A 16386-nucleotide genomic window follows, 5' to 3' on the forward strand; every position below is an offset into this window, starting at 1 on the left:
GTACCATATACATTATTATATACTCTATATAATAGAGTTATCTATAGTTCTCTATAAAACTTATACTTTTGTGACATGAAATGATTCATTTTAATGTCAACAAAATGCCATTATATTTCTTTGCTTTTATTTTCTTGTTTTAATTTTAATTGCTCTTGGGCTCACTTAATGAGGTGAAGCTGACGGTTTTAAAAGCTTTCTTAATTGTTGATGCTTGCTGGGATCTCTTGCTGCTGTTTCAAATTCCTCTTAAATTCGTGAGAAATTTAAAGAAGCGATACGAGGTTAACAATAAGTGCATATGTTCTACATATATTCATTCCAGTTTTCATAATGTTGTGGGTTGCATGACTTACAAGGGTTCTGTTGCCTTCCAAAAAATAGGCACTTTGAAAAAATCAGGAATGCAAACATACACATTTAAAATGCTTGTAGCATTTACTCTGATTCACAGATCAGGACTCTCCAATTCCTCTTCAAGATGACAAAATCTGTTACTGGTGAATTGCAGGTGAAATTCTGTTTTATTGGGATGATAGGGGAAGTTTGACTAAGGTTTTGTATGCCCCTGAAAATTAAACAAGCTGGTGGACCATATCCAGAGTGGAAGTAGTCAAAAGACAGAGGCATTTAGTCTGATCTTTTTCTATTGCAGCCAAAACAGATGAAGTATTAAAGGCAAAGGAAAAGAAAGACGAGGAGGCCAGGAGGAAGAAAGAAGAAGGTAATGTATCAATTATGGTATCAGGAGTGAGGTGGGAGTGTGGCTTGCTGTAATGTTTGGCACATAATTAAGCTTATCTTGTGACGCTTTGAATTTCAGTGCAATGAAGGAGATAGAGACAGACAACAAAGGTGTTAACAACAATGTGCTGTGATGTTGAAAGTTAACAACACCAGTTTTATTCCTTTTTAGCTCCTCATAGTGGTTTTTAAAAAAATGCGGTTGTTCATAAACAGAAATGAAAATACATGGAAGCCATCCAGATGGAGCCTTTTGTATTAAGTGTAATAATACAACGTTTAACATAAAACTTTACCTTGAAGATTTTAATTAGTTTTGTTGTTCCTTGCTGTTGTTCAGTCAGAATCTGAAATGCATGAAGTACCAAAAAATTAGTTAAACACAGCCTAGTGTGTTAGGTTTAATATACAAATATGCAACTTGTTCTCACTTATGATATTCCTCATGGTTCCACTGTCAGTTTCTGCTTTTAAATATGTCCTTGATCAGGCATTTCTTTTAAGCATTTTACTGGAAATTATTTCCTTATTATTTGTAGGATTGATTAGTGCTGTATATGCTGATATGTGATTTTGTTACTACAGTTATTATTAAGCCAACACTTTTAAACGTAAAGTGACTTACATTCCAACTCATTTTGTGTAGTTAAATGTGGGCATTTTATTGTCCCTGAGCAATCTAAGTGAAACACCTTGCTCAAAGGTACAAAAGCATTGCTCCACCTGGGATTTGAACATAAGACCTTTCAGTTATGAGCCCAGAGCCCTAGTCACTACTCCACATTGTTGCTTATGCTTCATGTTGTAATGGAGTACTTCAGAATATATCTTCTGTTACTGTTGCAGAAAAGCCTGAGCAAGATACAGTATATGGTTCAAAACTGCTGTATTTCTTTGAAAGCTTCCAGAACGGAAGGCAGTTAAAAAGCCCTGAGTCTATGATTATTCATATGTTTCAGAAGTCATACTCTACTTAGTTTCTTTACAGATGCTCAGTATTTATGTAAAAGAAATGGGACGTTGCTTGCTCTTTATATTCTCGGTCAGAACTTTTTTTATGAGTATTGTTTTTGCAGATTTCAGGTAGATTATAATTGGAAGTTCCATTTTCCAATGCATGTTGTATCCCACTGACCAGCCTCGTTTTGCCCATGTGAGGTCGGTACGTTTTCTCACAACAACCTTTAACAGTCCCGGTTCAGGGCATGGGTCAGTGGTCTTATGAATGCAAGCACTTGGGTGTCTGTCTGAGGCCATGATTGACAAACAAGCTCCAGATGTATGGTGCTTGTCACCCATTGTAAGAGATCTGATGATCCTCAGTACTGTTGGCTTCCTCTGGGGAGTTCTGACCTTTTCCCTGCTGGCAGCATTGATGATGAAGGTGGTAACCAATCCACTTTCTGTCACACTCATCCCACTGACTCCTTCTCCGTGCGCCTTGAAAAGAGCAGCCTACCTGTCTGGACACTGCAGTTTCTGTGCGGAGGGACCTCAAGACACTGATTGATAACATAAGACTCTACACATTGATAGTTCTGGCCAGGCCTTTACATGGTTTCTCTGGATTATGGTGTTTCTGCTTTCTTTACTGTCTCAGGTGCAAACAAAGAAGTTTTCTCTTTTCATTGCCCACAAATCTCGCATCTTGAATCGATATACAAGGGAGGACTCCTGTATTATGAACCTAGGAGGAAATTATACACTTTACTACATATCTGTTGCTGCAGATTCACCCTGTGAATAAACATATATGTACACGCTTCACAGTTCAAACATTTTTGCCTACCTAATTTTTACCTTGTTTCTCACTTCTCTGTCTGATCTGCAGTGTAGTGGGGCAGCTGGTACAGAATGGTTGACGTGTGTCAACCAGGTGGCTGCTGCAGTTCATCAAGTGAGGTCCTACCTACAGTCTTCTTTGGGATCTTTAGAAATGAAAAGTCTTCTATAAATGCATAGAATTCATATAATTAAAAAATGTAATCTGTAGCCTTCAAAAGCTATTTATTTCTTTCTGAAAAATATTTTTTGTGTCAATGTCAAAGAATTGTGAATAATATTTTAAAATAGGTCTGGTATGAGTGTATGTGAACATTGTTAATTGTCCAATCTGCAGTTTACGTCTAGCAGGACAGTTAGGTGTGGTATTTTTTCCTAAAACCTCCTTGAGTTTTTCAGATGATTCCTTCTAGTTTAAAACCAAACCACCAGGAATTAATTACTCCACTGCTCTCCTCTGCTCTTGCGGTAAAGGGAGGAAATTATAAAACTTTTCTGAACAGTAGAAATGCTGCCAAAGCACTGAGTGAGTGTGTCATTCCTGGCTACAGCTTTCAGCTCCTAGTCAGGTAAGTTTCTGATGTAAATTTCTTTCTGTAATCTCTGCCCTGGAATCGGTTGATTTTGTAAATGGGTTTTTTCTTTATAATATTGGCTCATATACAGTATAGGAGATAGAGCTTGATGTTGTGGATGGCTAAAAACAGCTCATTGCTTCTTAAAATTAGAGCTGTCTGTGTTTTTTAACTAGGTGGCTGCAAGAAGGTATGGATGCTATATAGCTGCATGGAAAACATAAGAACAACAATGATGGCTATACTGTAGCGCTGAATAAAATTGAATGCTTATAGGCTTGAAGCAGGCAAGCCATAACCCTATAAGGGAGCTGTAGCAATACAGAAGGGTGTAGTTTTATATCTTTGAAACAGAAATAGGGGGATAATCAGATGAAAGGGGCTACATGGTGTTTGTCATTGATTGAGACTTTTTAATTAAGGAAAAACTTGATTCCTCTTTGATTCTTTGCTGTCCCTCTCATATAAGGGATTCTTTGTGGTTACCTCCAACTTTGTTTTCAGGAATGAGGAGAGCATTTATTGAAATGTGGTATAGATATTGACTGGCATGTACAGTTAAAGTCAAATAGTTGTAGCAGTGGAACATATACTGTAGTGAGAAACCTCTCAACTTTGTCTGCTTCATTTTAGTAAGTTGAACTTCAAGCTAAGCTCACTTTCTTAATAAATGCTACCATTGGCATGTAGTTTTATATATTTAAAATCGTTCTCTTGTCAGTGTATTTTAAACCTATTTGAGCTAATGGAGTACTGGAACTTTCACAATTTCCAAGTGCAAATAATGTTGAAAGTCAAAGCATCACAACACAATTTTGTACCTGTTCTTCATTTACCCTTTATGGACAGAGCTGAGACAAACACTCTCAAGGTTGTGACATCCTTTTGTGTGTGTGGAGTTCTTCATACATAGACTGAGGCCTTGAAAGCCCATTACACTGGCACCATTAGAGTGAAATGAAAGAGATATGTTGTGTTTGGCTTGTAACACACTGCGGCACTTTCTGACATACAAAGCAGCAGTAAATTTAAATCTAAAGGAAATTTGTGCATCTTTTATCTAAAACTTTTATGACTGGAGAATTTAAAAGCCTTTAGATAAATACAATTCTAAAAAAGGAACAAAAAAAGATCAGTTGAATCTGTACAGAAGAAGCTCTCTTTATACACTACTTGCACTCTTGGGTAATTATTTAAAAAAATGTAATTCAGATATTCTTTTGTATGCAAAGATCAAACCCTTGTTTCCTTAAGACTTTTAATATTCTTTGTTTTGCTGGCTTTACAGAAGTGATTATCAGTGGAGTATTCAACATTGAAAATGGTGTCAAATACATCAGTATAATTTTATTTTGAAATTTTAAGCCTTTATAAAAATGACACAAAATAGCTTAGTTCTTAATACTCATAAAAGCAACACATTTCTTATAATTAAGTACATTTCTAAACAAATAATCTTCTTAAGAAACCACTGGCTTAAATCCACAGTAGAGCAAGTTAGGAATTACTGGCTTTACAGACCTCATATGTCCCTGAAAATGTGCCCACAGTCTTGCATTGGAATTGCTGCAATTTATTTTAATGAGAGAAATAATGATTTTTTAACTCATATTCTGAGAGATAAACAAGGCCATAAATAGTTTTAAGGCTGAGAAAGCGATCTTTTAGCATTTTTTTTTAAATGTTTTTTAATTACAGTGTCTGTACAAGAGGTCATAGGTTCAATTTGTGCCCGTTTATATTTCAGTTTGCAAATTATGTGACCATTATATGTGCAGTTTAGCATTTCGTCTTCTCATCCTTGCATGTTATTTGCACCTAATCATGTTTTAACTAGCTGTGTTGTCAATCACAGAAGAAGCTGCCTTAAAATCTACAGTATAGAGATTATACTGTATTTTGGTTTTATTCTTAATATTAGTGAACAGTAGTTAACAGCACCACACATTTAATTTATTTTCTATCTAATTATGGCTATGGCTAGCTTTACAGTGGTGAGATTAATTTTACACCATTTACATTAATAGGTTTTAAATTATGGCATAATTTATAATTATTTTAACGTATAATTATTTAATAAAAAGGTTATTCTGAGCTAAAGCGACAAAAAAGGACAGATACTGTTGCCAGGAGCATTCATTCATTTACTTGTTTAGCTAGTTTTTTAAACTGTGGCTTAATCTTTTTAAGACTTAATTTGCCAATTTATGACATATTCGTTTTTGAAGTTAGCATGGTTTCAGGTGTTACAAAATTATTGGTTGCTTGTTTGGATAGTGACCGTACTGTAATAGCCCGCAACCTTGCAGTAGTTTTCTTGTTTTACTTTTGTTTTATTTTTATTACAGAACAGGGTAGAATCTGGACATTGATGCTAAATGTAATCTGCTCAGAAATCAAATTATTTGACCTCCAAGCCCAACAATACAAACTCCTGCTGGACTGCTGTTAAATATTTAGCACTTTCCTGTCATGAATACAAATGGAGGACAAATTAGAATCTACAGGCGACTGACCTGAGTATCAGATTCGAGACCAGGGGCTCATACTGCTTTAAATGTTTTAATTACCACAGTCCCTACTGCCACTTGAAGGACAAGCAAAGAAATTTAGAACCTGGTAAACATAATTTGTACTGTCTTTTAATCTTGCTTTATTAAGTCAGAATGCAGCGTTTATTCATTCTTTTTTTCTCAGAATTTTAAGTTTGGAAAATGGAATCCCTCTCCGTTTTTTCTCATAACACTGTTTACAGCTTTTGTAATGTTGTAATTAGCCTTTTCTCTCGCTTATAAAATTAATTACAAAATACAAAATGATGTAAATTACTTACAATTTATGCCATTTGACGTATTACAGTACAAACCGCGGCTGTGAGGTTATGGAAAAAACAGCTGTGCTGTAAATCAGGGAGTTCACAGTTGGAAAACAATACTGATCAAATCTCTAAAAGAAAAAGGGGTTTTGGTTTACACCTCATGGGAACCACTGGTAGTTTTTTTCTTATAAATATCTGTATTAATATATAAAATCCTCTTCAAATGTCAGTGTTGCATGACTTGTTACTCTCTTGTTCAAGCTGGGCTAAAAACAAAAATTCAATATGATTTTATCTCAGGAAATCCAGTTTGTATTGATTCAGTGTTCAAAAAGTGGAGACATATTCCACTTTTTATGTACTTCAGCAGTATGAGGATCTGTTTTATTGATTTGTTGTATTATTGAGTATGTTTATGGAAACACATTTTACACCATCTGCACAGACATAATTTGAACTACTAGTGACACTTTTATGTTTGCTCTAAACTTCAGTATTAAGTGCCACGCATAAAGCAAACAGCGTAAAGTAGGGAGTAAAAATCATCCTGAAAATGAAACTACCCATGCAATTTTTTTCTGCTTTGAACCCTTGCTTCATTAACATGGATAAGTTACCGGTACATTCATTTTCTACAGGATTGATTTAATCTGGTAAAGTTAGATTTTTCAGTTTTACATATGTATTTTGATTGAATTGTTTTTTTTTCTTGAAGTTATGGTACCTCACGTCGCAATGATTAGTTATGCCTGGCTGGTAAGCACTGAATCAGAGTTATTTTCCCCCGGGAAATAAATTTGGCAGAAAATCAGTATGAGAAGATTTAATTATCACTCGGAGACCTTTCCCTTTTCTAGCCCACTGATCCTGAAACTCCGTGTCTTACAGCCAAATCTGTGTGGACGCCAAGCTTCGCCTCCCAATTTGTTTCTCCACACGATGATAAGCCAAGCAATTACTGGTTTATTGATTTTTCATCATGGCAAATTTAAAGTTGATTTTTTCTTGAAAAGGCAGGGGTGATTAAGTGTTTCCCCTCGGTTTAGTACGAGAGAGCTGTGTGGCAGAATCTAATATCCCAGGGTCGACCTCTGCAAGCTGATAATGTGGTGTCTTCCCCCACGTGTTAAACAGAGAAATGAGGGCTACAAATGTGATAGGATATCTGTGGAGACAGTTTAATTTGCTCCATTTATATGAACAAGTCATGTGCCACATGCTCCAGGAACATCAGTCCGAGAGAGTCTGAAAACGCAGCCCCACATGGACAGAGAAGCTAGGAGTGAGAACATGCTGAGACCTTGTCAGACAGGACGTACCTCTTCTCTTTCTGCAGGAAAGGGAGATAAAAGCCTTACCAAATAAATTAGTACTCAGCTGTAAGTACAGCAAAGTAGAAGAACAGATCTATTTTGTCGGTGTGTACTGATGCTTTATGTATTAATGTGTATTTTTTTAATTTCAAATGAGTGTTTGTTTTCAATATAAGGTCTAAGATAAATAGAACGAAATGCACAATAAGAAAAAAAAACTGCAGTCAAAGCCTAACTGAAGATCAGAATCCCTCCCCCATTTTTTTTGTTCAACTCATGCTGCTCTGTTTAAGATTTAATGCCAATTAAAAACGAGAAGAATTGTTTTCACTACCCACCTTGTAATTTGCCTGTTCATTTTAGGATAGAATTCATTTCTACATGCATCTGCAACACAAAAGATAGTTTAAAAAGTGCTTCTTAGATGTACTGTAGGATTGGTAAGATAAGACTGCAGCGGGCAGTGGTTCGTTTTCTGTCCTGCCAGTTAGCTGAACCAAAGAGCAAAGGTCACCTGGTGTGTTTGCGTATCTCACCAGATCAAATTATCTTCTCTGCTTTTAATGTCTGGAAAGCAGGCTGGCGTCAGCACATTATTAGGCCATTTTTGCCTACAATGTTTCTACCTGAGTGAGTGGCACAAAAATATGCTTCTTGCTTTTTGTCATGTTTACCTTTTCCTCTTCTTGTATAGGGCATTCATGGTCTCTGTAAATCCTCCCCTTATGGCTGAAGTCCATCATGAGAAGTGCTCGTTCTCATGCAGTCCTTACATGTTGAGCCCTGTCCATACTGTCAGCTGTGCCTAAAGGACATCTGGAAATTATGGATGGTCAAACACAATATATTGTCATAGGAATACTGGGAGACTTTGCGTAAATAATTTCATTCTCTCTTTCAAGAGGCTGTAAAATGTATTGTTTTTCAAATGTTTGGGTTATTCTGTTAAAAAATGAATATATTATTGTTCTTTGTAATTCCAGTGAATCGTCATGGTATCCTATTCTAGCTGTCATGAACAGGCAACTATATTTGTTTGTTATTTGTATTAGTGAGTGACAGAAAGGCCAGTGTTTTGTGTCTCTACCTAATCCTTTTCATATTGTCTCTATAGCTCTATAGATTAAGTCATGTTTTGAGCACTAATCCTAGAAATACTATTCCAGGGAACTTTATAACAAAAAAGTTCTGTGAACATTTTTACTGGTACTGTATTAGACAGCATTTTTTCTGCATCCAGGTAGTCCCATATTGCCTCAGTTGGATTCAGATCAAGTCTTCTCTGACTTTCTTGTCCAAATACCTTTTCATACACCTTTTCTCATGTAGCTCAATAAAGTGGCCTGGTGCTATATCTAAAATATATTTTTAACATCATAAAATAACCCATACTTTTTCAAGGCACTGTATGTGTACTGTACGTAGAGGAGGTCACAAGCAAGTTTTGCTTCATTTTGGTAAAAATCAGCTTCTAGACAGAATGTGTCTTAGATGATTGCTATCAGACTAAAACAAATATTGCTGTATTTGCCATGAGGCCTTCACCCATCTTTGTGTGTTACTTTTGTTAGCTGTCAGGATTTTATTATACTCACGGCAATTGTTTTTTTTTCTTCGGAAAGCATGACAGGCTGTGTGTTGTGAACTAGGACTCTTGGCGTAAGGTTTATAGACGTGCAAAGTTCATAAAGGATTTCTGGTGCTTTCGCTGTGCTTTATAACTTTGAAGCGAAATCATACTAGGATCATGTTACAGTGTGGGAAAGGTTCAAGTTTAGATATTGCACCATGGCCTGCATGTATTAACACATCATCAGCAATCCCCATTGTTCTTGAAAACAGAGCTAAGCCTATGTGATCGGCAACAGGTGTTAAGTAGAAAGCAGCTGAGTTATGCCTAGTTTTGACTTGGCCATAAGTCTAAAGCCGAAATCAAGAAAAGTTGCTGTATAAAACTGACATGGCAGTAGAATTGCCAAAACATTTGCTCCATTTTTTTCTACGTAGTTGCCAATTTGAGGGGGAATGAAGGTAACACTTCAGCAAGTGGTCTGCATCACGATGAACGTAGCTTATTCAAAAAAAAATCAACAAGATGACACCTACGTATCTTTCACTGGAATCATTCATCCAGTGGCCCAATGGCAACACACAGAGGAGCAAAATGGCCAAATGTCAAAATCAAAACATACTTGTTCCGCCCTCTGCAGCCTCTAGAGGGGTCATATGGTTATAGAAATGGGCCTTTTAAAAATCTGGAGTACAGCCTGGTTGTCTGTGTAGTATCTGCTGAGAAGAAAGGCACCTTAGGTGGTACTATATGCTTCTTTGATGTAGGATATGATGGCAACAGAAAAGGTTATGCTGATTATTATACTACCAAACCGACTAGACAGTCTGAATGTCCTCCTCTTATTTGTAGCCATACTTGCGTTCGGGTGAAAGGCACTTTACTTTTAGTCAGGCCTTTTACTTTAAAGGGCTTTATCTAGGTGGGGCCAAGTCTGAGCTGAACCTGTTCACTGGAAATGACCTGGTAGGAGCAAGATACGAAGCAGTGACAGATTCCCTTAGGAGAAGATACATAATCGTGTGCCTACTGCATTGGGGAATACAGAAGAATTGTCCATCCATATATACATGCTGGCATTTCACTGTTTTTTAGCCACAGCCTGGGGACCAATCATCCAATTGAGGGTATTAGACTACAGGTCATCCAGCGATTTTTTTTTTCTCCATTCCCAGGCTGTGATTGATTGTTCTTTGGAAGAGTATCATATGAACTGCTCGGCCAAATCTGATGAAACCGTAAGCAACCATTTGTTATGAGTCTTTATTCTTGCTGAGCATGTTGTCAGCAGTGACTGCCTTCTAACTTGCTTACTGCTGCAGTGTCCCTTAGTTTGGCATCACAGTACACTTCTATAATGCAGCGCTATTGCTTTCTGAATTACAGAAGCATACTGAATTAAGTGTTGCCTAAATTTAAATATAATAACATATTTGATTTATTTTCTAGTTATGAATATAAGTAATGTTTATATTTGTGTAACGGGTGACTCCGTATTTACTCATACCCCAGATGAAAATAATGAACAAAATGCATTATACGGGTATAGCAGAATGAGTTACAGATTGGATAAGGTGTCTCACTTAAAAAATTAATACTGTTACACTGAGCAAAGTCATGTTTATCATATAATTATTTAAATTCTCAAAAACAAGATTGTTTTTGCACCGCTAAGTATTTCTTTAAATAAAATTCAGTAAAACCAAATCTGTTGTTGGAATTAACATTTTGCTCTGTGGAGGTGCAATGGAAGCTTCCAGAACTATATAGGGGCCTCTGAAGGTTTCTTGTTTCCATGGGGTATATTAGAAGGTAACACGTGGAAGGAAGACGTTCCATAGTAGCAGGGGTGCAGTTAGAGAGCTCTTTGAAGTCTGCAGGTAAGTGATCAAGTTGGGGGGTGGCTATAAAAAAAATTCACCCTTTAGACTGTTGCATCCATTATATGAGATTCAAGGCAAGTAGTGATTCAACTTTCAAGTTAGTAGTGATACAGCGAGGTTGTCTGGCTGTGAAATAGTGGCTTAGGAGGTAACTGTAAATCCATAGGCAGCAGTTGGAAATTTCTGACACACACTAGGATACAAAGTGTCGAAAAATACCATTTCAAGTTGCCTGTTTGAATGTTTCATTCATAGCTGGGTTCCAAGGTTGAAGCCTCTTCTGAGGACGAAAAATAAAGAGGAGACTAATTTGCCAGACATTGTTTGAATGCTTACTGAAACAGTGTCATCTACTCAGATGAAATGAAAATTGAGCTATTTGGACACGGTCATCAGCGTTATGTTTGCTGTAAAGCTCATGTCCAACATTTTCCACTGGGAAATATCGTAAGTCTGTTATGTTATGGTGTTGTTTTGTATCTTTGGGTCTTGGAGTGCTTGTCAGGATAGGTAAAATCATGAAATCCTACATGCACCAGGATATTTTGGAACTAAAGACACTTATTTCTTTCTCCCACAAACCTCAAGTGTAGCCAAAATGGACATTCCAGCAGGACACAGTCCACGATTCAAAGCAAATACTATATCCAAATTGACAAAGGAATGGTTAACTGCTCACAAAATATGTGTTCTCGACTGGTCTTAATCTCCAGACCTCAGTCCAAGTGAACATTTGTGATTATATCTCAGTGTGGCAGTTCACCAGTGGAGACTAAAGAGCAATTCTACACAGAGAAGGAATTCAGAGGTTTCTCCTCTGAAATGCCAGAAACCCATAGTGCACTGATGGTGGGGTCTAATGAGTGTAACCCCTGCCAGTGGAGGATTGACTATTATGTTTTCTGGGCTTTAATTATGACAGATCTGACTTTGCTCTGTCAAATATACTGCTACTAGCACTGCTATTAAGATTACTGTGTGATATTTTTACATTTTGTTAGGCTAGAAACCTTAACCAATCTGTAAATCTTTCAGTTACTTGAGCTTTATTGTTTGTGTTTTATTAGGGGTATGAATACATTTGGATGACACTACGTTTAAAAAAGAAAAGGCAGACGGATGCACCTCAATAGACATAAAGAGTTAACGCAGGTTGCTTCAGGCTCTTACCTAATGATGTCATTAGAATAACTCGTCTGCAAGGACGTCTTTAATTAATATTAGGGCAGTGGTCAAATTCGTCTGAGCACTGTTCGATTTCAATGAGGTCACACTTTTCTTACTGCAATAAGTTAAAGTGCCCTTCTAGGTGGTAAGATAATGCACTGGAATGCTTTAAGTTTATTAGATATCGTCAGAGGTCAGGCGATTTCGTTTTAGTGGCTTGGCCTATTTAATTTGCGCTTGGACAGTGGCAATGACCTCTGAGTCTTGGTCATCAGAAATGAGCCACTAATAAGTCACCCACAGTTTGCCTCTGAGAGGAAATCAGTGAGTGTCTGGGGAAAAGAGTTCTGAGGATCTGTGATGGGTTGTTTGCTAAAGAAAAAAAACTGGTTGCTGTAAAGGAGTCAGTATGTCAGGGAAGCATTAGACATTTGCAAGTATATTAATACTCTTGCCTTTCATTGTTTTTATCTGGCAAATTAGGCTGTCAGTGATCTGATTAGTAGTCTTGACTTCTCTATGAATTGAACTGTTTATAAAGTTAAGGCCATTGATGTGAGCTTGATCAGTTCTTGAGATTTAACTATTGACATTTTTTTTTTGCTTACATCAATATCATTTCATTGTTCTGATATTTAAGCCTTCATTATTTAAAACAGCACCGCAGGAAATAATAACTGTTACCGCAGTGTACAGAAACAGAGAATTCCAGTTTTCACAATTGTACCTGGAGTTTATAAAAACACAATATTCTAGCTTTGTAAATTCAACTTGACTGGTTCAGTCTTTTGTTGTTTTCCTCAGCTGTATGCTTGCTTTTATTGTAGAAATAACTACTTACTCTAGTTAAAAGAGAAAGTTCAGCTTAAGCACAAGAGTATCTTCAATAGGAACTGATATGGGTAAAGAAACGATGTTTTTTCCTTTCAGTGTTTGGTAATTTCGGTGCAGAAGTTGGATTTTCTATATTTTGTTTTTATCTTGCTGCCAATATTGGTTTCTTGTGTGCCTTTTCCTGTTGTTCTCCAAGATCACTAACAAGTATATCTACAAGTGAAAGACCTTATCTTGAGGAGATCGCTTTCAGGGCGTGAAAACTTCAAACTTTACAGTGACGTAATGAGGTCCTGCAGATGGAAAACCATCTGCAGACTTTTTCATATTATGACATCTGGGAGTAATTACCCACGGTGCTACACACAATATGAGTATTGATCCCCAAAGCAGGTTATAGCTAACTTTTTCAAGAGAGGAGGTATGAGAGTAGGCTCCATGCAAAAAACAAACCCAAATATTTATGCTAATATGTTTTCATTATGAGTGGACACTGTAGTCTTCAGTTGGCCTTTTACAGCCATGTAGGCTGTTAACTGCACTGATCATTGTCCACTTGAGACCTTCTTACATTTTTCTTGGAAAAGCATATTTTCTTCTGAGTTATTGATTGATGAGGAACAAATGTTTTTAGTTTATATTTTTATACACCCTGGCTTTATAGTCTGCGCATGACTATTTCCCTATTTTGCAACTTTGACAGATGGTTTGGTAGTTAAATTCTGAAACTTGCTTTCTTATACAGTACATTGTACTTGTCATGAATTCAGAATAGTAACAGAAATGCTGGGGAAGCATACCTAATAGAATCAAATTAAATCCTAGGATTAATTATGCAGGCAAAAAGAAAAACAATTTTGTAGTTGGGAGAATGGTGAACTCCTCGGTATTTACAGCACCCCCGTGGTTCCTGCTAAGATAGCAGGGATAATAAAAAGCTGCCAAACAGCTGTTTGTAAATGCCTGGTGCAAGCACCTTCAAGATTTTGTTTTGTAGCAAACACAGTTGTTGATTACAAAAACAGAAATGGGGTCTATACCTTTCTCTGTTCACTAAGCTGTTCTGAAAATGCCAGAGGAAGATGGGTAATTTGGGGAGAAATACAGCCTGGTGCAGAGCCTCTGGAAGTCAGACTGATGCAAGGTATGATGGGAGAAGAAAGCTTTTAACTGTCTGCTACCTTGCAGGAGTTAGGTTGGTATGGGATTTGGGTGGTGTGAAAAAGTCAATATCTTTTGTTCTGCCGATGAGAACTGCCCCTATAGCATACAGAGGCTTTCAGTGTGTTTGCATATGTGTAAGGAATTTAAAAAAAAATGACCAGAGGACAGCTCTCAGTTTGTGTCTTTGTGCAAGTATAGAATTCAGAGTATACTCTTGCAATTGAAAAAGAAAGCAGTTGGTAAGCAAGGTACCAATATCAATTTGTTTCTTTTATTCTCTCTGTTGCAGTGTGCATTTAATTATATGTAAACACAATACTGTACTTATGCAAATATGTTTGTAATCTGTTTCCACAAAAATTAGTTGGAAACATTTTTAAATCAGAGTATTCTAGACTACATTTTTACACTATAGTATATTTTCCTCATTATTTTACTGCATCAAATTTACCAAACAGAATACAATCATTTTTTTTTTTTAGAATGCAACAGCATCAAACCACAGAAGGGGAAAAAAAAACTAATTTAGATGGCACTGAAGATTCAAGTGTGCTTCACTAGCATGGCACGTGCCGTTTGTTGTGCCTATTGTTTGGCCTCGTGTTTGGATAATTAATTTATCATTTGGTTCTTACTGAACGAGGAGCGTCGATCGCTATCTGGAAAAGATCAGTGGCCGGGCATGTATTCACGTACTGCTGGGCGCCCAGATCTGCGGGTTGCTAAGTGAGAAGCGACTGGTGCCTCCAGGGGTGAGCAGAGCACCTCGGTCAGTAGAGATGTGTCCACTGGGACCAGGGGACCCCCCCCGGTGTCTGTGCTTCGGCTTCATTAGGCTGACACAGCCACCTGGCGTGGATGTTTCAGATCTCCAGGGGATACCTCAGCATCTGGCACGAGCTGTGATCTTAATCTGCTGACCCACTGAGTGATCCTGATTAGTATTCATATTATCCGCATGCAGACGAGCTTGCACAGCCATTTAGAAGCGCTGTTATCATAACTCAGGACGACAAAGATTAACAGCGGTGTTTTATTCTAATCCAATGCAGCAGATTGAGGGAGTGCAATTGCAGTAATTTGCAGTAAACTGCTCTAATAACTCGCTATACCTTCGCTCATTTTTCAACGCTGTGGCGTTTAGCTGGAGCGTTGTTAACGGTGAGTGAGGAATTTATGGGTCCATCGTCAAATTAATTACTCCTCTTAGAAGGAAGGCAGGGGAAGCCAAGTGGGTTTGCTGTGGCTTTGCTAATGTGGGGAGGGAACTTGTTAGATTAGCAATGGCTTTGTCATTTCATTCCAATAAAACAAAGCAGGAGCACTTTTAAATCAACCAGGGGACTTGGGCAGTGCTGTTCTTGAAATTTAGGCTGCAATAAAAGAAACTTAAAATGTCAGATTCTGAGGTAATTCCAGACTTGGGGACTGATCTAATCAAAGCAGGAAGATCTTGCTCATTGCACAAGACAAACCTGTGGTCTGAGCAATCTCTGTATTACCAACACAAATGTTCAAACACAATCTGTACAGTTTACAGATTAAATAGATCTATAATCACGTACAGTACAAGGCACAGTACAGTGCGATTGTTTTTTTTTTGCATATTTAAAAAAAAAGATATGATAGATATTAAGAGTGAAGATGACAATTTGTACTATGTGAAGACTTTTCATATGGCTGCAATTAAAAGTATTGGCACACCAAGATTTTTGTTAAATTAATTAATTCTACATCAAGATGTATGAGCGCTTCCAGTGTCTGTCTACCTCTGTAGGGAAAAGGCCTAGGTTTCCTTTATCAAGTTTAATCATTCTCTAGATGGCCATAACATTAAAGAAAAAAATAGAGCAGCTCACCCACAATGGGCTTAGAAAGACACTTTTTCATTTTATGACCAGTTACTGATTCCAGTTATGCAGAGACACCAGAGAATTAAGCAGTGGCAGCTGAAAGGAATCTAAATCATTATTTTTTTCTCCCTAAACACCATATGGTTAATTGCAATATCTCAAACAATTTGCAGCAATGTTTGTCTTCAAAGAAGTAAGCCACATTACTGTCTTTCAGGAGGAGTCGTAAGAGAGGCACAGATGCTTGCCTTTGTAGTGGTTAGGGCTGTAAATAAATTTTAATTGCCACTCTTCTGTTATTTCAGACGTTTTAAAGTAATGGAGTATGCATACCAGCATAATTACAACTGCTTGCTAAAATAGTTAAAACATTTATGCAGCAATAGGTGTTTTGAATAAATTACTTTTGCTAAATGTATAGATGTGTTGTTTCCTACAGTTGTTTGTAAGTACCAGTACTGGAAAGTTTCCTTAATCTGGCTATTTCATGTGGTATTTCTTTAACTCTGTAATGATAATCTAGAAATGTCACACCCAAGGTAATCCAACAAATTTAAAAAATATATCCTTGTTGGAAATAAACTAAATATATCTAAATTCATACATTTTTAAATTACACTTGATTACCTTAGCCCCTCATTTGCATCTATTCAGAAGCTTTTACTGCATTGTAATTTTGAGAA

General features: G+C 37.0%; 1 protein-coding gene across 4 annotated transcripts in view; it reads left to right on the plus strand.

Moving 5' to 3' along the window:
- The window catches only part of rsrc1 (arginine/serine-rich coiled-coil 1), a 116455-nt gene that overhangs the window by 89082 nt on the left and 10987 nt on the right, over positions 1-16386 (plus strand). For 3 of the 4 annotated variants that reach the window (XM_088618136.1, XM_088618126.1, XM_088618145.1), the window contains one exon: positions 656-724. The exons of the other annotated variant lie outside the window; for it this stretch is intronic. In XM_088618136.1, coding sequence (XP_088474262.1) covers positions 656-724 — 69 coding nt within the window. The remainder of the gene's footprint in view (positions 1-655; positions 725-16386) is intronic. 4 annotated transcript variants of the gene reach the window in all.

Source organism: Lepisosteus platostomus, chromosome 2, assembly GCF_059453375.1.
Source record: "Lepisosteus platostomus isolate fLepPlt1 chromosome 2, fLepPlt1.hap1, whole genome shotgun sequence".
Taxonomy (NCBI): Eukaryota; Metazoa; Chordata; class Actinopteri; order Semionotiformes; family Lepisosteidae; genus Lepisosteus; species Lepisosteus platostomus.